Source organism: Ovis canadensis, chromosome 6 (assembly GCF_042477335.2).
Source record: "Ovis canadensis isolate MfBH-ARS-UI-01 breed Bighorn chromosome 6, ARS-UI_OviCan_v2, whole genome shotgun sequence".
Taxonomy (NCBI): Eukaryota; Metazoa; Chordata; class Mammalia; order Artiodactyla; family Bovidae; genus Ovis; species Ovis canadensis.
In genome coordinates, this window is record NC_091250.1 from 100105915 (window position 1) to 100131651 (window position 25737).

General features: G+C 37.8%; 1 protein-coding gene across 1 annotated transcript in view; it reads right to left on the bottom strand.

Annotated features, from left to right (window-relative positions):
- LOC138442579 (transmembrane protease serine 11D-like) overlaps window positions 1–23505 on the bottom strand; it is a gene marked incomplete at its 5' end in the record, with an annotated part of 36883 nt that extends 13378 nt beyond the window's left edge. The window contains 3 exons of the mRNA XM_069594234.1: window positions 5460–5527; window positions 21179–21297; window positions 23382–23505. Of these exons, the coding sequence (XP_069450335.1) occupies window positions 5460–5527; window positions 21179–21297; window positions 23382–23505 (311 nt within the window). The remainder of the gene's footprint in view (window positions 1–5459; window positions 5528–21178; window positions 21298–23381) is intronic.
- Between the last annotated feature and the right edge of the window lie 2232 nt (window positions 23506–25737).

A 25737-nucleotide genomic window follows, 5' to 3' on the forward strand; every position in this document is an offset into this window, starting at 1 on the left:
GTATATGTAATAATATATCACAATGGTATCCTGCAAACACTTGATTTCAGTGCATAGGACACTGTACCCACCATTCAGGATAGCTTGTTTTTGAAGTCAGAATGCCAGAGTTTGCACACCAACTCTACCATTTACTGTTGGACTTTAGGTGGTTTTTTTTTTTTTTTCTTCTTAATCTATGTCTGTTTCCTCACATTAAAATGGGTTATCGAGAAGGTTATATGAGTTAATATGTGTAAAACTTTGGGAGGAGTACATAGCATAGCAGGAGTCCAGAAACAGACTCATAGACATGTATGACAATATATTATAGAAGTAGTATCACAAATCTGAAGGAAAATAAAGAGATTTTCGTGCAAGAAATCTCTGCTTATACCACACACAAACAAAGCATTTGAATGTGAACAGCACAAATTTAAAACTTATAAGCAGGTATGAGAGAATGTCTTTATATATAGGAGAAGGAAGGGATTCTTAAATAAGACATTTTGCAATTGATATTCTACAACAAAAGATTCCATAAACAAACTGTAAAGATAAGCTATAGACAGGGAGAATATATTCGGAACTCAATGAATGTTTGGTGCCTCCTATAAACACAGAACGCCTACAAATTAATAAGGAAAAGACAAACAATAGAAAAACAATTCAAAGAAGAGGGACCTTTGGTGAACGAGAAACATGTAAATAGATGAAACAGGATTCTGTTTATGCATCATTTATTTGATCTTGATAACAACTCTGTCTAAGAGTCATATCCCTTCCTCTTGGAAACTGTGAGTAACAAGCTGTCTTTTCAGAAGTCATCATCTGATTTTTTGGCCTTATTGTACCTCAAATTTTCTGATAACACAGTATTTTTTAAAAATTAATTTAATATTTAAGTATAGCTGGTTTACAATGTTGTACCAATCTCTGCTGTAAAGCAAAGTGACTCAGTTATATAAATACATTTGTTTTTTCATATTCTTTGTCATTATAGTTTATCACAGGATATTCAGTATAGTTCCCTGTAACACAGTGTATTTTAAAAAAGAAGAGGAAGGAGAAAAAGTGATGTGTGTTTATAAGGTTTACTAAACTTTCCAATATCGAGTTTGCTCCTACCATTCTTATTTCTGGGCTAGTCTTCTATTACTCTGAATGCTGGGCTGGATGAGCACAAGCTGGAATCAAGATTGCTGGGAGAAATATCAATAACCTCAGATATGCAGATGATACCACCCTTTGGCAGAAAGTGGAGAACAACTAAAGAGCCTCATGATGAAAGTGAAAGAGGAGAGTGAAAAAGTTGGCTTAAAGCTCAACATTCAAAAAACTAAGATCATGGCATCTGGTCCCATCATTTCATGGCAAACAGATGGGGAAACAGCATCAGACTTTATTTTTTGGGGCTCCAAAATCACTGCAGATGGTGATTGCAGCCATGATATTAAAAGACGCTTACTCCTTGGAAGGAAAGTTATGACCAACCTAGACAGCATATTAAAAAGCAGAGACATTACTTTGCCCACAAAGGTCTAGTCAAGGCTATGATTTTTCCAGTAGTCATGTATGGATGTGAGAGTTGGACTATAAAGAAAACTGAGTGCAGAAGAATCGATGCTTTTGAACTGTGATGTTGAAGAAGACTCTTGAGAGTCCCTTGGACTGCAAGGAGATCCAACCAGTCTATCCTAAAGGAGATCAGTCCTGGCTGTTCATTGGAAGGACTGATGCTGAAGCGGAAACTCCAATACTTGGGCCACCTGATGTGAAGAGCTGAACCACTGGAAAAGACCCTGATGCTGGGAAAGATTGAAGGCGGGAGGAGAAGGGGACGACAGGATGAAATGGTTGGATGACATCACCGACTCAATGGACATGAGTTTGGGTAAACTCTGGGAGTTGAAGATCGACAAGGAGGCTTGGTGTGCCGCGGTTCATGGGGTCGCAAAGAGTCAGACACGACCGAGTGACTGAACTGAACTTAACCGATGGTGTTCTTTACTCACCAGTCCCACTAGGCTGCTTTCCGGTTTTCACTCTTTTTAACCTCAAAAACTTCATATATAAGCTATTCTTTCTGTCTGAAATACACATAAACACACTCACACCACTTTTTCTTCTTTCTTCTGTTTTAAAATATACTGTGTTACACATGTACATATATGCACATATAATGTTATACATACAGACATAATGTATGTTTATATATCATAGGGGTAAGGAGTGGAAGTTAGAAGAACTTTAAGCAAATACTATGTTTAGCTTTATCATTTCAAAAAAATCTTACTGGCTGCTATGTAAAATGTGGAATGGAGCAAGACTAGAGGAGAGGAGATTCATTAGGAGGTGGTGGAAGTCCAGAAGAGAGATGACTGAGGGCAGTGTGTTTGAAGTTACGGATCTTAAACATTTTAAGAAACAGAACTGTGAAGGTTAGACGATCGTATGTATGGGCTGAAGGAGAGACAGGAGTTAAAGATAACTCTCATATTTCTTTCTTGAGCAACTAAGTTGAAGCTAACACCGCTGACAGAGGTTCAGTTCAGTTCAGTCACTCAGTCATGTCTGACTCTTTGCGACCCCATGAATTGCAGCACACCAGGCCTCCCTGTCCATCACCAACTCCCGGAGTTCACCCAAACTCACGTCCATTGAGTCAGTGATGCCATCCAGCCATCTCATCCTCTGTCATCCCCTTCTCCTCCTGCCACCAATCCCTCCCAGCATCAGAGTCTTTTCCAACGAGTCAGTTCTTCACATCAGGTGGCCCAAGTATTGGAGTTTCCACTTCAGCATCAGTCCTTCCAATGAACACCCAGGACTGATCTCCTTTAGGATAGACTTGTTGGATCTCCTTGCAGTCCAAGGGACTCTCAAGAGTCTTCTCCAACACCACAGTTCAAAAGCATCAATTCTTCAGTGCTCAGCTTTCTTCACAGTCCAACTCACATCCATACATGACCAATGGAAAACCATAACCTTGACTAGATGGACCTTTGTTGTCAAAGTAATGTCTCTGCTTTTCAATATACTATCTAGGTTTCATAACTTTCCTTCCAAGAAGTAAGCGTCTTTTAATTTCATGGCTGCAGTCACCATCTGCAGTGATTTTGGAGCCCCCAAAAATAAAGTCTGACACTGTTTCCACTGTTTCCTGATCTATTTGCCATGAAGTGATGGGACCAGATGCAGTGATCTTAGTTTTCTGAATGCTGAGCTTTAAGCCAACTTTTTCACTCTCTTCTTTCACTTTCATCAAGAGGCTCTTCAGTTGTTCTTCACTTTCTGCCATAAGGGTGGTGTCATCTGCATATCTGAGGTTATTGATATTTCTCCCAGCAATCTTGATTCCAGCTTGTGCTTCTTCCAGCCCAGCGTTTCTCATGCTGTACTCTGCATATAAGTTAAATAAGCAGGGTGACAATACACAGCCTTAACATACTCCTTTTTCTATTTGGAACCAGTCTGTTGTTCCATGTCAAGTTCTAACTGTTGCTTCCTGATCTGCATATAGGTTTCTCAAGAGGCAGGTCAGGTGGTCTGGTATTCCCATCTTTTAGAATTTTCCACAGTTGATTGTGATCCACACAGTCAAAGGCTTTGGCATAGTCAATAAAGGCAACACTAAATGAGTAACATATTTTATTGGGGACAGAGGATAGGTTCAGGTCTGGATGTATTAAAGTTGTGTTATCTGCAAGATAGCCATATTATGATATCAAGTAGATGGCTGTATATGTTCACATGTAGAGATGAGAAAAGAGGTCTGGCCCCAGAGATACAACTTTGATAATAATTAGCATATAGGGTGGAGAAGGAAATGGCAACCCACTCCAGTGTTCTTGCCTGGAGAGTCCCAAGGATGGGTAGCCTGCTGGGCTGCCATCTATGGGGTCGCACAGAGTCGGACATGACTGAAGCGACTTAGCAGCAGCAGCAGCAGCAGCAGCAGCATACAGGGGGCAGTTCAGTCGCTCAGGCGTGTCCGACTCTTTGTAACTCCATAGAGTGCAGCACACCAGGCCTCCCTGTCCATCACCAGCTCCTGGAGTTCACTCAAACTCATGTCCATTGAGTCGGTGATGCCATCCAGCCATCTCATCCTGGTGTCCTCTTCTCCCCCTGCCTTCAATGTTTCCCAGCATAGGGGGCAGGGAAGCCCCTAAAAGGAGTTTCAGTGTGATGAGAGGCTTACTGCACAGGCAGACATTTGAGGAATGTAAAAAGAAAGAATGAGAGCTAAAAAAGAAAACTGAGAAGAAATAACTGAGAAGTAAAAGGAAAATCAAAGTGTAGAGGGTTATGGAAACCAAGGGATGGCACTATTTCAAAAAAGAATAAAAGCTCAACAGTGCTAAATTCTGTTGAGAGGTTCAAGAAGAGGACTGATACAATTTTTTTTGGAATTTGTGATTTAAATGTCATTGTTGAACTTGGGAAGAACAACTAGTATTTTGTGGTGAGATCAGAAGCCAGAGGGCAGATTGAGCAGTAAGTGGGAAGTGAACAAAAGGAAAAAAAATACAGATTCTGTTCTACAAGTATTGCCAGCTAGTGGCTAGTACAGAAACTTGCTCAAGAAAGTCCTAAGGTGAATGTGCACTGAACTGACTGAAATACATTTTGAAACAAACTCTTCTTACTTCTCAAGCACCTCAGCAAAACTTAACTGACCAGAGTGCCGTGCTTGTACTTAACTAGGTGACAGTACCAAGAATAAGAAAAATTAATCTTTTTGTGGTTTTAGTGTTTGAGAAAGAATTAGTATAATTTCTCTTTCTTCTGAAGAATTTTTTTACATTATTTGAAGGACTGAGCAGTGTGGATATTTGAGACATTAGTGGTAGGGCCAGTCACTTTTACTTTCAGTTCAGTAAGGGTAACTATTTTAGTTGGGAGAGATATCACATCACATCACATCACATCACATCACATCACATCACATCACAAGAATAGGTCTGTATTCCATTCAGGTAGGAATGGAAAATAATAAATATGCATGCTGCTACTTCCCCTATTACTGATTCATTTCAGACATGTCTGTATCTGGCCACAGCATCCTTTAAAACATTCCAGGGAGACAAAAACTGAAAAGCTACTTTTGATGTTGGTTTAGCATTCCTATCTTAGATGAATATGCCCAGGATCACAGCATTGCACATCTCCACAAGGCACTGTTTGCACAGACTGCATTGTGAATAGTATCCCCTGAATTTATAAATAGCCTTGTTACTGTGCCGTCACCCAACTGTCTTCCTTTTCCCATGAAGAATTGAAGTAACAGTCATTCACATTACTAGATATACAGACCATATGTGATAATTTGACATTGTTTTTTAAGCTGCCCATGATACTATTTTCATGATATTGCAACACATTGTATTAAAGTCTCTTTCATTATCTATGCTATGAACAAAGTCAAATGAAGCAAATTGTATCTAGGCTTATATATATATTATAGTTCCACTTACCTCAGTTTGACAACATGAGCTTTGACGAACTGATTTTTTAAATCTGACTCTTTGAATGTTCTAGTAATCTGTAGAAAGGGGGAAAAAAACACCTTTCTGTAATTACAGTTCTTTCTCTCCTTCCTCTTTCCAACACTGAAACATGGGACTATGTTAATGAAGAATATAGACTGGAGTTTTTTTAGTTCAATTTAGTTCAGTTCCACTTCAGAACACCTGGGATCAATTTAGACAGGCTAAAAACCTTCTGAAGCAGTGTCTGTTCTTCATCTATTACACAAAGATAATAATGGACAGGCTGCATCTTCATTAGAAGCCATTCTAAACACAGCAGACATTTTGCTCAATGAGAGCTCATGTTATGTGATCTTGTGGCTGTTCCTGAAGAGGTTGGGGCATGAGCCAACCCAACACTATACAACTTACACTGTGATCCTACAGTTCTTAAATAGGTTAAAACCAGATTAAAATGAGTAGCAATGGAGAGCCTGATGAAAAGGAGGAAGAGAAATAAAGGACAGTCTTTTCCTTATTGTTTCTGATTAATGCCTAAACATCTTAAGTTATTTTTAAGATCAGTTGTTATTTCCTGGTCTAACTTTAACCTTCCCCCTGAATTATTGCTCAGTGCCAGCAAGAATGGTTCACTTGAGGTATAAAGTTTAGCTTCACAGAGAACTAGTAGTGATTCTGTGACTGGAACAGTTCTACCAAGATGCAAGGCGAGATGTACTAAGCCATCATATTGTGGAGCGGATTCTGTTGGCTAGTACTGTGAGGTTGGATCAAGGTTGAGGTGAATGTGAAGATATTCAAATGGGGAAATTAAGTAGCATGCTGAATACTATATTAAGCCAGGATTTGAAGTCAATTCTCGAGATTGTAAAGTTTACATAATCTTTGCCACACCATATTATATCTTATTTTTTTCAATATCCATTTCTTTAGGCTGATATTGGACCAACCAGTTGTTAGAAAATATGATAACTTTTTTTCTTTCTAGAAGTCATGAATATTTTTAAGAATTATGAGGCTTTTAGTTTTATCAAAATAATTTCCTTTTTTAAAAATTCAAGAAGTACTAGTAAGTGTTAAGAAGAAAGCAAAAAGTCACTCAAAATTCTATGATCTAGAATTATAGGATGCTACCATTTGGTCAGCCATATTCTAGTTAACTTTGTAGAAGGATGGTTTTATTTTTTAATTTTTTACTTTTACTTTATTTTGCTTTACAGTACTGTATTGGTTTTGTCATACGTTGACATGAATCCGCCATGGGTGTACATGAGTTCCCAATCCTGAACCCTCCTCCCAGCTCCCACCCCATATCATCTCTCTGGATCATCCCTGTGCACCAGCCCCAAGCATCCTGTATCCTATATTGAACATAGACTGGCGATTCGTTTCTTACATGATAGTATACATGTTTCAATGCCATTCTCCCAAATCATCCCACCCTCTCCCTCTCCCACAGAGTCCAAAAATCCATTCTATACATCTGTGTCTCTTTTGCTGTCTCACATACAGGGTTATCATTACCATCTTTCTAAATTCCATATATATGTGTTAGTATACTGTATTGGTGTTTTTCTTTCTGGCTTACTTCACTCTGTATAATCGGCTCCAGTTTCACCCACCTCATTAGAACCGATTCAAATGTATTCTTTTTAATGGCTGAGTAATACTCCATTGTGTATATGTACCACAGCTTTCTTATCCATTCATCTGCTGATGGACATCTAGGTTGTTTCCATGTCCTAGCTATTATAAACAGTGCTGCGATGAACATTGGGGGTACACGTGTCTCTTTCAATTCTGGTTTCCTCGGTGTGTATGGCCAGCAGTGGGATTGCTGGGTCATAAGACAGTTTTGTTTGCAATTTTTTAAGGAATCTCCACACTGTTCTCCATAGTGGCTGTACTAGTTTACATTCCCACCAACAGTGTAAGAGGGTTCCCTTTTCTCCACATCCTCTCCAGCATTTATTGCTTGTAGACTTTTGGATTGCAGCCATTCTGACTGGTGTGAGATGGTACAAGCATCTTATGCAGCTCAATTCCAGAAAAATAAACGACCCAATCAAAAAATGGGCCAAAGAACTAAATAGACATTTCTCCAAAGAAGACATACGGATGGCTAACAAACACATGAAAGGATGCTCAACATCACTCATTATCAGAGAAATGCAAATCAAAACCACAATGAGGTACCATCTCACACCAGACAGAAGGATGGGTTTTAATGTTTTGTTTATATGGTATATTGTAGGAGGTAGGTTAGTAAACTGATTTAAATTTAATGTTACTTGACTTTAACAGAAGTAGAAAGAACTGACCTAAAACTGAAGGAATTGCTAAAATTTAAGTAAATGTTTCTTGTAATTATATTTCATGATTTAGTATTGTACCAGCACAGGCTAGACTTGACCAAAGGCTTAAAAATCCACTTTAATTATTACATTTTTGCTATGTGGAAAATATTGAGGTAATTTGGTGAAGATAATAAGCAACATAAAGAAAGTTGATTAATTGGCTGGTATCCATATATGAGGATAAAAGAAGAAGCCTATGTATAAGATTCTGTATTTCATAGAGAATATGAAAAATTTGTGGACTCTTTCATCAGAACTTATCAAATGCTTGGTAGAAAATCAGTGAGCAGATGCTTGAATAGGAAGACAGTGGGCTAGGTGGGAAGTGTATACACAGGGTATACGGAGAGAAGTTAGCTTGCTCTGGGAACTTGAATGAATTTTGTAACCTTTCTTCCTCTCATTATCTTCATCTGTAAGAGGAGAACAGTCCAAAGTGTGTTTAAAAAATTGATCTGTGCACAGTTGGCTGCTGCAAGTCCTAGAGGCTATGCATCTACTTTCAGTGAAGTTTATATACAACCTTTTGTCCTTTTCCCCTCCCTTCAAAATTATTGTTTAATGGGTCAGATGAGTTTGTTTTCACACATCTTTTATTTTGGAATATGTATTATTGACCCTTTTATTACAATAGGCAAAAATAAAGTAAACAATGAAAAAAAGGACTATTTTATGTTTCTCTCCTGGTTGACAATACTATCTTTGAAATATAGAATAGCCTTGGATCCTTAAACCTCAGTAATATTCATATTGATAAGAATTGAAGTGAGATATGGATTATTGAGTTAAATTCTTGCAAACTACCATCATTAACCTGTTAACAGATGAAGTCATATGAAGGATAAAACATTATACATTATACATATTATGCCTACAATTGTTACATATTTTTTCATCTTGAGTGGGAAAAGATCTTGTTAGCTATTCCAAGAAGGTAAATCATTATCTTGTTTTCAATACCCTCTTATTTGATGGAGCTTTTGTTTTCTTTTCTCTTTTAAACTTCTAAGAAGTATACTGATTTACTTAAGACATTGCTTTACCTGGCAGTGTGGCTCTAGCCAGGAATAGAAGAGTGTCAGTTCTTGTATTACCTAACTAACTGCTCATTTACTTGTTCATTATTGTACATTCATATTAATTGAGATCTTAAAGAAAAATCAGAGTTAACTGGTTGAAGAGGAAGGAAACAGCTATGCAGGTAGAGTGAATGGCACATGAAAAACCCTTAGGTGGGAACAAACACTTTGTGTTTAAGAAATTAAAAGGCAAGGTGATTGTAGCATAGAAAGCAAGGAGCCTAGAGTGATAGAAAGACCAGAATGAAAGCCTTGTTAGTGGTGAAGCATTTAGTCTTTATCTTAAATAATGGGAAGTGTTTTAAACAAGGAAGTAATAAAATCAGATTTGCAATTTGAGAAAAATTTCTCTGGCTGCATCTGGATAAACAATTTGAGGTACAAAATAAGCCAGATTAGTCACGGTGCTATTTTGGTACTTCATTGTAGAGGTGATGGCTTGGACAGATACGGTGGTAGTAGATATGGAGGGAAATGAATGGATTTGAGGGAAAGAATAGGGGTAAAACCTATAGACTGGGTATTTGCAATGATAGAGAACAGTATATAAAAGATGAGTTTTAGGGTTTTGGTTTGGAAAACAATAACATTTTAATTAATGGGGATAGAATTATTGGAAGAAGGCTAGTATGGCATGGGGTGATCATGAGTTTGATTTGGGGACAAAATATATTTGAGTTGTTTTTACATGAGCCAAGTAGAGCTATTAGGCAGGCAGCTGGGTGTGAGGGTCTGAAGTAGAGAAGAAAAGTTTGGGCTGGAGACAGAATGAGACATTAGTATGTAAGTGTTGGTTGAAGTTGGTCAGGGTTGAGATCATCTAGAGACAGAAAATAGTGACAGAATAGGAGGGCATAGGTCAAAGAGTTGGGGAATCTTAACATTTAATGTCAGTGTAGAGGAAGATGAGACTATAAAATGTACAGAGGAATGAATGGTGAGAGAAGCAGGGTGAGAAAAACTGGTGAATGGGCAGCGTGGTATCTTGTGCAAAAATCACATAATCATGGACTTTTTGAGTTAGAATGTATTATAAAAATCATCTAGTCAAATGATTTTATTTTACTAATGAATGAACTGAGAACCAGGAAAGAGAAGTGAATTATTTGATATAATAGAAAGTTCTGGAGTTATTCCACTGCTCATTAAGTATAACACTACTGACTATGATACAAGAATGATGATGTGACTCATATTAACACTGGTGAATGGTATGATTCTTATATTTGAAATCAGGAGACCTTGGTTTGAATTTTTTTTCTAGCACTTTCTAGTTGAATGGCCTTTGACATGTTTCTTAAGCTCACTATCTTTACTTACCCATCTATAAAAATAATATACCTATTATGAACTGAAGGTTAGATGATATATATAAAAGTACTTTAGAAACTATAAAGCACTATATTAGAGTATTATTCAAAGTGTTTCTACAGAAGTATGAATAAATGAGATTAACTATGGAAATCACAGTCAAAAGAATTTCAAACGGAATTTTTCTCTGCCAGATGTTCAATCATAAAGCCACAGTAAATAGTTTGGTACTGGTGCAGGAAAAGATGAGTCAGTGAAAGAGAGGGGAATACAGAAAAATAAAGGGAGAATTTAGTGTATGATAAAAGTGGTACAACAAATAAATCCATTATGTTGTTTAATATACTGCTTTGGTACCACCACCTAGTTATTTTTTGGGGAAAAGCTGGATTTCTATCTTATTACAAATAAATTACAGATGGATTGATAATTTTGGCTTCATAAAAAATTAAATCTATTTGGCATTAAAAAATCCTAGATTATAAATGGGGTTGAAAGTCAAATCACAAGTTAGAGAAATATATGCAGATGAAAAACGGGCAAATTCTGATATTCTAACAAGGAAATAATTTTTTTCCAGATTTACATGAAAACACAAATGCTCCAGTAAGAAAGTGGGCAAGGTCATGACCAGGAAATTCACAAATGTGATTATAAAAATGACCTATTAATATATGGGGACAGATTAAATCTTGTTAGTAATCAAAGAGATGCAAATCAAAATAATATGAGACATTACTTCTTATCTGTTTGATTAGCAGCAAGGAATAAGATTTACAATGTATAGTGTTAATGCTGTGGGAAAATAAGCATACCTACTACAGTCCCAGAAAACTAACCAATCTAATCACATGGACCACAGTCTTCTCTAACTCAATGAAACTATGAGCCATGCTGTGTAGGGCCACCCAAGACAGACGGGTCATGGTGGAGAGATCTGACAAAATGTGGTCCACTGGAGAAGGGAATGGCAAACCACTTCAGTATTCTTGCCTTGAGAACCCCATGAACAGTATGAAAAGGCAAAAAGATAGGACACTGAAAGATTAACTCTTCAGGTCAGTAGGTGCCCAATATGGTACTGGAGATCAGTGGAGAAATAACTCCAGAAAGAATGAAGAGGCGGATCCAAGCAAAAACAACACCCAGTTGTGGATGTGACTGGTGATGGAAGCAAGGTCTGAGGCTGTAAAGAGCAATATTTCATAGGAACCTGGAATGGCTGGCCCATGAATCAAGGCAAACTGGAAGTCGTCAAACAGGAGATGGCAAGAGTCAATGTCAACATTTTAGGAATCAGCGAACTAAAATGGACTGGAATGGGTGAATTTAACTCAGATGACCATTATATCTACTACTGTGGGCAGGAATCCCTTAGAAGAAGTGGAGTAGCCATCATAGTCAACAAAAGAGTTGGAAATGCAGTACTTGGATGCAGTCTCAAAAATGACAGAATGATCTCTGTTCATTTCCAAGGCAAACCGTTCAATGTCACGGTAATCCAAGCCTATGCCCCAACCAGTAATGCTGAAGAAGCTTGAAGTTGAATGCTTCTATGAACATCTACAAGACCTTCTAGAACTAACACCCAAAAAAGATATCCTTTTCATTATAGGGGACTGGAATGCAAAAGTATGAAGTCCAGAAACATCTGGAGTAACAGGCAAATTTGGCCTTGGAGTACAGAACGAAGCAGGACAAAGGCTCATAGAATTTTGCCAAGAAAATGCACTGGTCATAGCAAACACCCTCTTCCAACAACACAAGAGAAGACTCTACATATGGACATCACCAGATGGTCAACATTGAAATCAGGTTGATTATATTATTTGCAGCCAAAGATGGAGAAGCTTTAACAGAGAGCAAAAACAAGACTGGGAGCTGATTGTGGCTCAGATCATGAACGCCTTATTGCCAAATTCAGACTTAAATTGAAGAAAGCAGGGAAAACCACTAGATGTTTCAGATACGACCTAAATCAAATCCCTTACAACTATACAGTGGAAGTGAGAAATAGAATTAAGGGACTAGATCTGATAGATAGAGTGCCTGATGAACTATGGACGGAGGTTCGTGACACTGTACAGAAGACTGATCAAGACCATCCCCAAGAAAAAGAAATGCAAAAAAGCAAAATGGCTGTCTGGGAAAGCCTTACAAATAGCTGTGAAAAGAAGAGAAGCCAAAAGCAAAGGAGAAAATGAAAGATATACCCATTTGAATGCAGAGTTCCAAAGAATAGAAAGGAGAGATAAGAAAGCCTTCCTCAGAGATCAGTGCAAAGAAAAAGAGTAAAACAATAGAATGGGAAAGACTAGAGATCTCTTCAAGAAAATTAGAGATATCAAGGGAATATTTCATGTAAAGATGGTCTCAATAAAGGACAGAAATGGTATGGACCAAACAGAAGCAGAAGATATTAAGAAGAGGTGGCAAGAATACACAGAAGAACTGTACAGAAAAGATCTCATGACCCAGATAATCACGATGGTGTGTCACTCACCTAGAGCCAGACATCCTGGAATGTGAAGTCAAGTGGGCCTTAGGAAGTGTCACTACGAACAAAACTAGTGGAGGTGATGGCATTCATGTTGAACTATTTCAAATCCTGGAAGATGATGCTGTGAAAGTGCTGCACTCAACATGCCAGCAAATTTGGAAAACTCAGCAGTGGCCACAGGACTGGAAAAGGTCAGTTTTTATTCCAATCTCAAAGAAATGTAATGCCAAAGAATGCTCGAACTACGGCACAATTGCACTCATCTCGCACGCTAGTAAAGTAATGCTCAAAATTCTCCAAGCCAGGCTTCAACAATATGTGAACCGTGAACTTCCAGATGTTCAAGCTGGTTTTAGAAAAGGCAGAGGAGCCAGAGATCAAATTGCCAACATCCAATGGATCATCGAAAAAGCAAGAGAGTTCCAGAAAAATATATATTTCTGCTTTATTGACTATGCCAAAGCCTTTGACTGTGTGGATTACAACAAACTGCAGAAAATTCTGAAAGAAATGGGAATACCAGACCACCTGATCTGCCTCTTGAGAAACCTGTATGCAGGTCAGGAAGCAACAGTTAGAACTGGACATGGAACAACAGACTGGTTCCAAAGAGGAAAAGGAACACGTCAAAGCTGTATATTGTCACCCTGCTTATTTAACTTCTATGCAGAGTATATCATGAGAAATGCTGGGCTGGAGGAAGCACAAGCTGGAATCAAGTTTGCTGGGAGAAATATCAATAACCTCAGATAAGCAGATGACACCACCCTTATGGCAGAAAGCAAAGAACAACTAAAGAGCCTCTTGATGAAAGTGAAAGAGGGAAGTGAACCAGTTGGCTTAAAGCTTGACATTTAGAAAACTAAGGTCATGGCATCTGTCCCATCACTTAATGGCAGACAGTTGGGTAAACAGTGGCTGACTTTATTTTTGCAGGCTCCAAAATCAATGTAGATGGTGACTTTAGCCATGAAATTAAAAGACGCTTACTCCTTGGAAGAAGAGTTATGACCAACCTAGACAGGATATTAAAAAGCAGAGAGATTACTTTGCCAACAAATGTCCAACTACTCAAAGCTGTGGTTTTTCCAGTAGTCATCTATGGGATGTGAGAGTTAGACTATAAAGAAAGCTGAGTGTCGAAAAATTGATGCTTTTGAACTGTGGTGTTGAAGAAGCTTCTTGAGAATCCCTTGAACTGCAAGGGGATCCAACCAGTTCATCCTAAAGGAAATCAGTCATGAATATTCATTGGAAGGACTGATGTTGAAGCTGAAACTCTAATATTCTGGCCACCTGATGCAAAGAACTGACTCATTGGAAAAGACCCTGATGCTGGGAAAGGTTGAAGGCATGTGAGAAGGGGGTGACAGAGGATGAGATGGTTGGATGGCATCACTGACTCAATGAGTTTGAGTAAACTACTGGAGTTGGTGATGGATAAGGAGGTCTGGTGTGCTGCAGTCATGGGATCGCAAAGAGTCAGACGACTGAATGACTGAACTGAAGTCAACTGAACTGAATGCATACTGGGACCGGTAAGAATGTAACGTAGGGCACTTGAGTGCAATCTAGAAATTAAAATAATTCTTAAAGACGCTTAGACCACTATATTGATCTAAACAAATGGATGCACAAAAACATGGAGAGATCAGACAAATAGAAGAATTTCAGTTCCGTTTAGTTCAGTCGCTCAGTCGTGTCCAACTCTTTGCAACCTCATGAGTCGCAGCACGCCAGGCCTCCCTGTCCATCACCAACTCCTGGAGTTCACTCAAACTCACGTCCATCAAGTCGGTGATGCCATTCAGCCATCTCATCCTCTGTCGTCCCCTTCTCCTCCTGCCCCCAATCCCTCCCAGCATCAGAGTCTTTTACAATGAGTCAACTCTTCGCATGAGGTGGCCAAAGTACTGGAGTTTCAGCTTCAGCATCATTCCTTCCAAAGAAATCCCAGGGCTGATCTCCTTCAGAATGGACTGGTTGGATCTCCTTGCAGTCCAAGGGACTCTCAAGAGTCTTCTCCCAACACCACACTTCAAAAGCATCAATTCTTCAGCACTCAGCCTTCTTCACAGTCCAATTCTTACATCCATACATGACTACTGGAAAAACTATAGCCTTGACTAGATGGACCTTTGTTGGCAAAGTAATGTCTCTGCTTTTTAATATGCTGTCTGGGTTGGTCATAACTTTTCTTCCAAGGGGTAAGTGTCTTTTAATTTCATGGCTGCAGTCACCAACTGCAGTGATTTTGGAGCCCAAAAAAATAAAGTCTGACACTGTTTCCACTGTTTCCCCATCTATTTCCCATGAAGTGATGGGACTGGATGCCATGATCTTCATTTTCTGAATGCTGAGCTTTAAGCCAACTTTTTCACCCTCCTCTTTCACTTTCCTCAAGAGGCTTTTTAGTTCCTCTTCACTTTCTGCCATAAGGGTGGTGTCATCTGCATATCTGAGTTTATTGATATTTCTCCCGGCAATCTTGACTCCAGCTTGTGTTTTTTCCAGTCCAGCGTTTCTCATGATGTACTCTGCATATAAGTTAAATAAGCAGGGTGACAATATACAGCCTTGACATACAACTTTTCCTATTTGGAACCAGTCTGTTGTTCCATGTCCAGTTCTAACTTCAAATATACTTTAAATTTCAAAGCATGACTTTTCACTCCACTTCTTAGGTGTGGCCTGTACATAGTGTCTTTCTTTCAAAGAGTATACTATGAAAAAGGGAGGAACTTCAGTGTATTAATAGAAATCTGACAAACACTACTAAAGCCAGGTGATCAATGTCAATAGTGATAAATCATGTTGATACTATATACCCCCATTTCATACAATGTAAAGAAAATGAAATTTTTCCTCTATAGTCTTCCTCCCTAAATCCCCATGCCCCTGTCTATCCATAAGCAAAAACATCAGAAAACCCCTAGTTGTGGGACATTTCTATAAAATACCTGACTAGTATGCTTCAAACTGTCAAGATTATCACCAGAAGTAAAATTTGACGAACTTTCAGAGCCTAAAAAAGACATAACAATTATGTAATTTGCTATCCTGGATGGGATCAGGAAACAGAAAAGAACATTAAGTAAAAGAAGAAATCTGAATAAAATATGAAATTTGTTTAATAACAATGTATTAACATTAGAGTTAATACATTAAAAGCAAGAGGATTCCAGAAAAACATCTATGTCTGTTTTATCGATTATGCAACAGCCTTTGACTGTGTGGATCACAACAAACAGTGAAAAATTCTTCAAGAGATGAGATTACCAGACCTCCTGACCTGCCTCCTGAGAAATCTGTATGCAGGTCAGGAAGCAACAGTTAGAACTGCACATGGAACAACAGCCTGGTTCAAAATCAGGAAAGGAGTATATCAAGGCTGTATATTGTCATCCTGCTTATTTAACTGATATGCAGAGTACATCATGCAAAATCCAGGCTGGATGAAGCACAAGATTGTTTGGAAAAATATCAATAACCTCAGGTATGCAGATGACACCACCCTTATGGCAGAAAGTGAAGAACAACTAAAGAGCCTCTTGATGAAAGTGAAAGAGGAGAGTGAAAAAGTTGGCTTAAAGCTCAGCATTCAGAAAACTAAGATCATGGCATCCAGTCTCATCACTTCATGGCAAATAGATGGGGAAACAATCGAAACAGTGAAAGGCTATATTTTTGGGGGCTCCAAAATCACTGCAGATGGTGAATTCAGCCATGAAATTAAAAGACACTTGCTCCTTGGAAGAAAAGCTATGACCAACCTATTAAAAAGCAGAGACATTACTTTGCCAACAAAGGTCTCTCTAGTCAAAGCTATGGTTTTTCCAGTAGTCATGTATGGATGTGAGAGTTGGACTAAAAAGAAAGCTGAGCGCTGAAGAATTGATGCTGTGAACTGTGTTGGAGAAGACTTGAGAGTCCCTTGGACTGCAAGGACAACCAGTCCATTCTAAAGGAAATCAGTCCTGAATATTCATTGGAAGGACTGATGCTGAAGCTGAAACTTCAATACTTTGGCCACCTGATGCAAATAATTGACTCATTGGAAAAGACCCTGATTCTGGAAAGCATTGAAGGCAGGAGGAGAAGGGAATGACAGAGGATGAGATGGTTGGATGGCATCAGCGACTAGATGGACATGAGTTTGAGTAGCCTCTGGGAGTTGGTGATGGACAGGGATGCCTGGCGAGCTGCAGTCCGTGGGGTCTCAGAGTCGGACATGACTGAGTGACTAAACTGAACTGATTAACATTTGATCATTAATTGCAATAAATGTACTATTGTAAGGTGCTAAATAGCATCTTTGACTCAAGGGACATGAATTTGAGCAAACTCTGGGAGATGAAGGACAGGGAGACCTAGCATACTGCAGTCCTTGGAGTCACAAAGAGTAGGACATGACTTAGCAACTGAACAACAGTGTTAAACACAGAGGAAACTGGGTGTGATGTGTATGAGAATTCTATATTATCTTTGCAACTTTTCTATAAATCAAAAATGCTTCTGAAATAAAATACTTGTTAAAACTGAAGAAAATTTTGAAAATCTTTAGAGAGAAATAAATGCATAAACCTATATTCTGATATAATTCTAGTCCTGGGAATATGTCCCAATAATATAATCATTCAGGTGTGCAAGTATGTATCAACAAGAATGGTCATCAGAATATTGAATATAATAGTGAAAAACTGGAAACAGTTTAAACATCTGTCAGCAAAAGAGTGGTTAAATGAAGTATTGTATCTTTTTGCACTATAATAATGTTTAGTTATTTAAAATGGTAGATTTCTTCATTGATATTCAAATACTTCTATCTCATATTCAAAAGCAGAGACATTACTTTGCTGACTAAGTTCCGTCTAGTCAAGGCTATGGTTTTTCCTGTGGTCATGTATGGATGTGAGAGTTGGGCTGTGAAGAAGGCTGAGCGCTAAAGAATTGATGCTTTGGAACTGTGGTGTTGGAGAAGACTCTTGAGAGTCCCTTGGACTGCAAGGAAATCCAACCAGTCCATTCTGAAGGAGATCAGCCCTGGGATTTCTTTGGAAGAAATGATGCGGAAGCTGAAACTCCAGTACTTTGGCCACCTCATGCGAAGAGTTGACTCATTGGAAAAGAGTCTGATGCTGGGAGGGATTGGGGGCAGGAGGAGAAGGGGACGACAGAGGATGAGATGGCTGGATGGCATCACTGACTTGATGGACACGATTCTGAGTGAACTCCGGGAGTTGGTGATGGACAGGGAGGCCTGGCGTGCTGCGATTCATGGGGTCGCAGAGAGTTGGACACAACTGAGTGACTGAACTGACTGAACTGATGACACATTTTTGAGAAAAAAATAGGAAAAAGCAAGCATATATAGTCTTATTCCATTGACAGCAAATTATATGTGTTTGTGCATGTATGATTATGAAGTTTACATGAAAGATACTTGAAACATCAAAATATTAATCGTGGATATATTAGTATTGAGATTTTGTGCATGTTTCTTTTTTTAAGATTTCTTGAATGCCCTGAATTTTATACATTTGTGTTTTTTATCTTTACAACAAAAGACATTAATAAAATTTTCATTTTGATAAGAAAATTTATATATGTTATGATTTGCTTTATAGACCATTTTTGAGAATAAATTAAAAATAACAAGTTAGATTGTACAATTTTTTTTGGCATTGGAGAGTGTATTTTAAAGACTTACTGAATATCTTCTAAAGGTTTTCAAAGAAACTTATTTAGTTTATGTTTTCACATTGCTGAAGGTGTTATATGTTGTGCTTTATGCCTTATGCCATTTCTCTCCAAATTAGTGTTTTGCAATTTTACATGTGCTCTATGAAGGATGAACTCACCCAACATATCTAGTCTCTCTAACAGAAACTGAATGACCTCTTTAGGGCTGAGGACATTTCTGGCATCTTGCTCTAATGACTGGTAGCCAGGTTCTAATTCCCTAGAATGAAGCTGGGATTTTCAAAATACACACTTTCAATTTATTCCCTTTTATTAAACTAGGTACACAGCTGAAACATTACAAGATGTCTTTGTGTGGGTATGAGGGCTTCATTATGAATAATGGTCCTCAGACTGGCCTCCTGAGATGTTTATCTCTAGCAGCTTCTCCAAGAAATTTAAGAATGGGCATTGGTTTGAAGCCTAAACAATAGGCTCTCATGACTCAAATGATATGACTAAGTATTGTTAATGATTTTTTAACAACAGGTTGGGAAGTGATAGTAGGAAGTTGGGGTCCAGTTCAGTTAAGTCGCTCAGTCATGTATGACTCTTTGCAACCCTATGAACTGCAGCACGCCAGGCCTTCCTGTCTATCACCGACTCCTGAAGTCCACCCAGACTCATGTCCATTGTGTTCGTGATGCCATCCAACCATCTCATCCTCTGTCATCCCCTTCTCCTCCTGCCCCTAATCCCTCCCAGCATCAGGGTCTTTTCAAATGAGTCAGCTCTCCACATCAGGTGGCCAAAATATTGGAGTTTCAGCTTCAACATCAGTCCCTCCAATGAACACCCAGGACTGATCTCCGTTAGGATAGACTGGTTAGATCTCCTTGCAGTCCAAGGGACCCTCAAGAGTCTTCTCCAACACCACAGTTCAAAAGCATCAATTCTGTGCTCAGCTTTCTTTATAGTCCAACTCTCACATCCATACATGACCACTGGAAAAACCATAGCCTTGACTAGACAGACCTTTGTTGGCAAAGTAATGTCTCTGCTTTTTAATATACTGCTTAGGTTGGTCATAACTTTCCTTCCAAGGAGCTAGCGTCTTTTAGTTTCATGGCTGCAATCACCTACTGCAGTGATTTTGGAGCTCAGAAAAATAAAACAGCCACTGTTTCCACTGTTTCCCCATCTATTTGCCATGAAGTGAAGTTGGGGAGGTAAGCCTAAAATGCATTTCTATATTTTCTGAAATATGCCCTAATTCAAGCTTTCAACCCCTTGGTTTTCTTCTGGACCAGGGTAATGAGCTTCTAACTAGCCTTACTGTGTGTGGACTCTTCTCTTTATAACCTAATTTTTACATTCTGAACATGAATCTATCAGATCCTGTTTGCATCATTCTGCCTGTAGCTCAAGACTTTTTGTCTACAAAATAAAACCCAAATTTGTTATTAGCTAAGGACATTTTCTTCTCTGTCTTGGCTCATGTTTTAGCTGTGGTATGCTTTACTCATTCTAAAAATCAGCCTGAAAATCATCTTTTATAAGAAACCATCTCTCATCTCCAGGATAGGATATAATTTATCCTCTTAGCACAAACTTATATCCAATATCTGATATCTACTCCACTTTCTGTATGTCCACTGCATTTTGCGGGATTAATGTTTAATGTTTATTGAAGGAACAGGAGGCTCCCACTTCTGACATAACCAACTGATGTTCCACAATATTAGCCCTACCTCTGCCTCCTGGCCTAGATTCTGTTCCCAAATTATTCTGGTTCAGTTGTTTATTCTGATCTCATTAAACACTTAAACAATATACCTAACTTCCCTTGCTCTAATTTTATGCTCACGGAGCACTTTTCTCATAACTTGGCTCCCAGTATAATTTGTCTCTAGGGGTAAAGGTTGTCAGACAAGCAGATGACTCAATCCCCCATCCATCATAGGCCTCATTATAGCTTGACTCAGTGATTCCAAAGTGAGGTCCCTGGACAGTTAGCATCAGCATAACCTGGGAACTTGCTGAAATGAAAGTTCTAACTACTGAATCAGAAATTCTGACATTGGGGCCCAGAGATCTGTTTTTTAATAAGCCTTCCAGGTGATTTTGTTACATGCTGAAGTTTTAGATCCATTGGATTAATTTATATTCTTAAGAGTTTCAGAAAAGGTAATGTAAGTGAGCTGAGATTGGTCAGCACTGACTCTGCAGGGCTGAAGGCCAAACCCTGGTCTATGATAATAAACTAGGGGTCTGCTTGTGAGATTTCTTGGCAGGCAGCCTTGGGGCCTCTTCATTTGAGAAACCAGACTTGCTTTGTTTATTTTCTATGTTGATCATTGAAGCAAAGTATGATTTGTCCAAACTATGTTGATATGTATTTTAACACATACTACCTGTGTGTTTAGCTGCATAAGTAAAAAGGAAAGAAGGCAAAATGAAAATGATTAAAAAAACAAACTCAAGAATAGAGAAATGCTCAAATTTCACAAACAATAGACTTCCAATTTTTGAAGCCATAATCATAAAAAATATACTTACTCATGACCTAAAGCTCTTCACTTATGATGTAAGAAAATGTGAATAAGAACCAATGTACAAGCAAATTGACTTGGAAGAAGTATGATGAAACACATCCTTCACCACTCAGGGAAGGAAAATATGCATCTAGCAGTTGTAAATATATCACAAAATATTAGGTTTATTATCATATTTGTTTTATGATAAAATAAAGAACAAAGACAAATATTAACTTACCATAGATTCAATATTTCCACTCAAAGTCCTATATTTCTCTGTAGCTGGTGAACTTAACTCATCACTATATTGAACATTCAGGATTTGAATGCTGCTTTGGTAAAAGGAAGATTTTTGATCTGTAAAACAAGGAAAAGGCAGAATCAGTCTCACATTACTGAGTACTTTAATTTTTATTTCAGGATTATTTAGGCTATGTTATACAATTAAAAAAATTTAATTCCTTTAAAAGGAAAAGATTCTAAACAGTAAAAATGTAACTATAATAAAATTATTTTCTCTTTCAGTCTTTAAAAAGATTGGCAAAGTTGAAACATTAAAAATGCATGAAAATCAGAGCAGCATTATTTGAGAAATTAAATTGTTCAGCAGTATCATAATTTTCACTCCTACTATATTTTAGGGATATTGTGATTGCAGATATATTCGCTCAAGAATTATTGATGTCTATAACATGCTATTATTATTCATTTATTATTAAGGAATAATCCAAAATGATTCTGAATAGTTTTAAAAATTATTTCAAATGCCATTCTTTTTAGAGGAATTAATGACCTGTCAGTTTTCTGGACTGAGCTAGTCTAGAAAATAACTATTCTGACAAAACAGCTAATCTGGTTGTTCATTGTTAACTATTTCTATCAGAAATGGTCTTACAAAGGATGTTAAATTTTATGAAGGAAATGAAAATTCCTAACACACTTGTACATATCTTAGAAACATTATGAACATGGACATAACCTAATCTGTCTCAGGAAAAAAATCCCTGTTTCCATCTGATCATGCATATACATAATTTATACAGAGAAATATCTCAATCAGGGAAAGCATTTGAGATCCTGGGGATAGGGTAGTATGGTCCTTTGTGGCGGAAGGACAAGTCTTTCTAGGGCCATGAATGGTCACCGAATACACTTTGAAAGAGGGCTTAGGCTCCTGTCTTTGTGTTTAAGTGTGATAATAGTGTTGTTAGAAGGGAAAATTCATTAAATCTGAAACTTGATGTTGGTTTTTCCTACTTCTGTAATTCACCTTGCACATAATAGTGTCTAGGTGATTTGATAGCAAAATATAGTCCAAAGTAAAATTTAGCTACAATTTTATAATTCGATTGACTGAAAAGACTATTACTAGTTACTGGAATAAATTTATTCTCACTTAATCTCTACCCTTAAACATACCCATATACCTTCATTCTCTTCTTATCCCAGCCCCAATTATTTAAATAATGCAATGGAATTATAGCTGAAATTTTAAAAAAACAGATCATAGCATATATTATCTAGTGAAATTTGACACATTTTATCTACATTAAAACCTCTGAAAGAATATTCACTGGGATATTAAGTTGTGTGTAAGCTTGTTTTTAAGCTCTTTCTACTTCTTTTTGTGTTTGTGTGTGTGCCTTACATCTGATTTTATTTTTTTTAATATAAATTTATTTATTTTAATTGGAGGTTAATTACTTTACAATATTGTATTGGTTCTGCCATACATCAACACGAATCCGCCACAGGTATACACGTGTTCCCCATCCTGAACCCCCTCCCTCCTCCCTCCCCGTACCATCCCTCTGGGTCGTCTCAGTGCACCAGCCCCAAGCATCCAGTATCATGCATCGAACCTGGACTGGCGATTCCTTTCATATCTGATATTATACACATTACAATGCCATTCTCCCAAATCATCCCACCCACCCTCTCGCTCTCCGACAGAGTCCAAAATACTGTTCTATACATCTGTGTCTCTTTTCTGCTCCTAAGATTGTTTTCAGGACACAGATCATGAATTAATGAATATTTAGGTACATCCAACTTTTTAGATTTTGAAACTTAAGGTGCTTTGCAATATTTTAAATAAAGAAGGAAATTATAAGGTTAATGAAAAACAAAACAGGTGAACTCTAGCATCAGATAAATACTGTCTTTTTCGTTGGCTAGAATAATCCTTGCCTGGGTAATAATGTTGTTTGGTATACTAAAAAAGACCAAAACTAAATAAACAAATAAAATGGAAGAGAAAAAAATACTGAATTATAGAAAATATAAACATGAGAATATATTTAGAGGTATATAAATAAAATATATACTTATGTTGTATTAAAAAATAAAAGTGGCAATAAAAGAGAGAAGGCCAAACTTTGAATCTGAAAGTATATTCAGTTAATTCATCTGAGAAGTGGTATTTATCTTTTGGTACTTACCAAAAGCTAAAAAGTAGACAAGTAGACCTATGATCACTGCCAGGATCACCACCACTGCGACAACGACAAAAAATACTATGTATGGATTCAGGGATCTTGAGGCTGATGTCACTCGTGCTGGCCTTAGAACAAGGGGAAAAGATCAAAGCTCATACATTTCATTCAGAGAAACCATCATTTCAGCACTTCTGAAGTCTCTTAGGTTGCACATGGCTCTATCATAGAAAATTGATTGGTTCTTTTTTTAAATTTATTATTTGGAAGTTAATTGCTTTACAATATCATGTTGGTTTTCACCATACAAATAGCAATATGACTCTGAAATGAAATCAAACTGAACAACACTCTCTTTAATGGTATTTCTTACCATTTTTTAAGCACTAAAATGTTGACATTTAGGTAGTTTGATAGAAGAATAAGGAAATATGATTTATGGTTTGCAACTGCTTTTCCTTCTTCTGATAGTTAATAAGTTTCTCAAGAATAACAACTCTTTTCTGTTTTACTACAACTTCTAAAACCCTTGTTGGACACTACTGTAGTAAGCTCCCTTACCTGGGCACCATCCGCAGGGATGTGCTGAAGAGAGATCAATTTTGGTGGGAAGAAGGGCATAGGGAGTCAGAATAGTAGCTTTTCTCACAGTAATAGCCTCTATATTATTAAAATGAGGATATGGCTAGAAGCTGAGAGCTGAGATCCAGGAGAGTAACAAGCACTTATAATTAATTAGAACTGTATTTGTGTGATTTTGTTCACTCATGAATTTATCAATAGCAGTGTAAGCCAACAGATTTGTACTAACACAGTATCTCATTTCTAGATTGTAGTAGCGGATTTCTTGGATTATATTAGGCATATAATCCAAACACTTCATCACTGTCTCCTTTCCCACCACAAACACTCACTCTGGGAAGGTCACCAGAAGTACTGTGTATAAATTTCTATTTTATCCCTGTTTGCTTGAAGATCATATTGTCATTTATTTGAGATTTTCTTCATCTGAAAAATGGGACTAATACTTGCTTCTTAAAGCTGTTTTGAAAATCAATGAGGTTATGTTATGTAGGCTATGTAAAGTGTATAAAGTAGATATTTCTACTAAATATGTTATCTACTAGGCTGTGAGAACTTTGAAGATAAAGTTGGTATTCATGCATATGTTTCTAACACTTTGTAGGCTACTTGGTATATATAGGTGGTGCATGCTAAGTCATTTCAGTCTTGTCTGACTTTTTGCTCCTCTGTCCATGGCATTCTCCAGGCAAGGATACTGGAATGGGTTGCCATGCTCTCCTCCAGGAGATCTTCCTGACCCAGGGAGCGACCAGGAAGCAAACCCACATCTTTTATGTCTACCTGCTTTGGTAGGCAGGTTCTTTACTACTAGGATCACCTACGATTTATGATATTTATAAATATTTGTTGTATATGTTAACTCCTGTGTTTCAGTTTTAAAAGCCTTAACAGAACTGAAAAGCAGTTACATTTTGCCATAATACAGACTTCCATTTCTTTCTTTTTGTTTTGCTAACATTCTGATGTATATAGGAAGGGGATGATCTGAGAGTCAGTGACTCTGAGTGTAGGTTTCACAGCAGGGTTGCCTGGTATTTGGGCTTTACGCAACTCACACTGATGAAGGGGCATCTCCCACTTTGTATCACCTGTGCATTGAAGGCCCTGGATATGGGACCAGTATCATTTCAGAGGAATTCCCCTGTAGCTCAGCTGGTAAAGAATCTGCCTGCAATGCAGGAGACCCTGGCTTGATTTCTGGGTTGGGAAGTTCCTCTGGAGAAGGGATAGGCTACCCATTCCAGTATTCCTGGGCTTCCCTGGTGGCTCAGATGGTAAAGAATCCACCCAGAATGTGAGAGACCTGGGTTCAACCCCTGGGTTGGGAAATTCCCCTGAAGGAGGGCATGGCAACCCACTCCAGTATTCTTACATGGAGAATCCCGGTGGACAGAGGAGCCCGGCAGGCTGCAGTCCATGGGGTTGCAAAAAGTCAAACATGACTGAATGGCTAAGCACATCATTTCAGAAGATTATTGGAGGTAGGCATAGACTTGCTGACTTTTTTGTTGAATAAACACATTAAACATTATAAAAATTGACCAGCTCAAATATTATTGTTTAATAAAATGGCATTTAAATTCATGAAAATAGGAATAACATAATCTCAGAATAACAAAAAAGATGAATAATTTAGCCTTAGCTTAATGATGTATTTTTACTCCATTGCTCTTATTAATTTTGCTATGCTAGTGAAAACTGACTTTCACTAACACTGAGTCCAGAGTCCAACATTTGGGAATAACTAACTGTATGCTGGGAAAGATAGAAGGTGGGA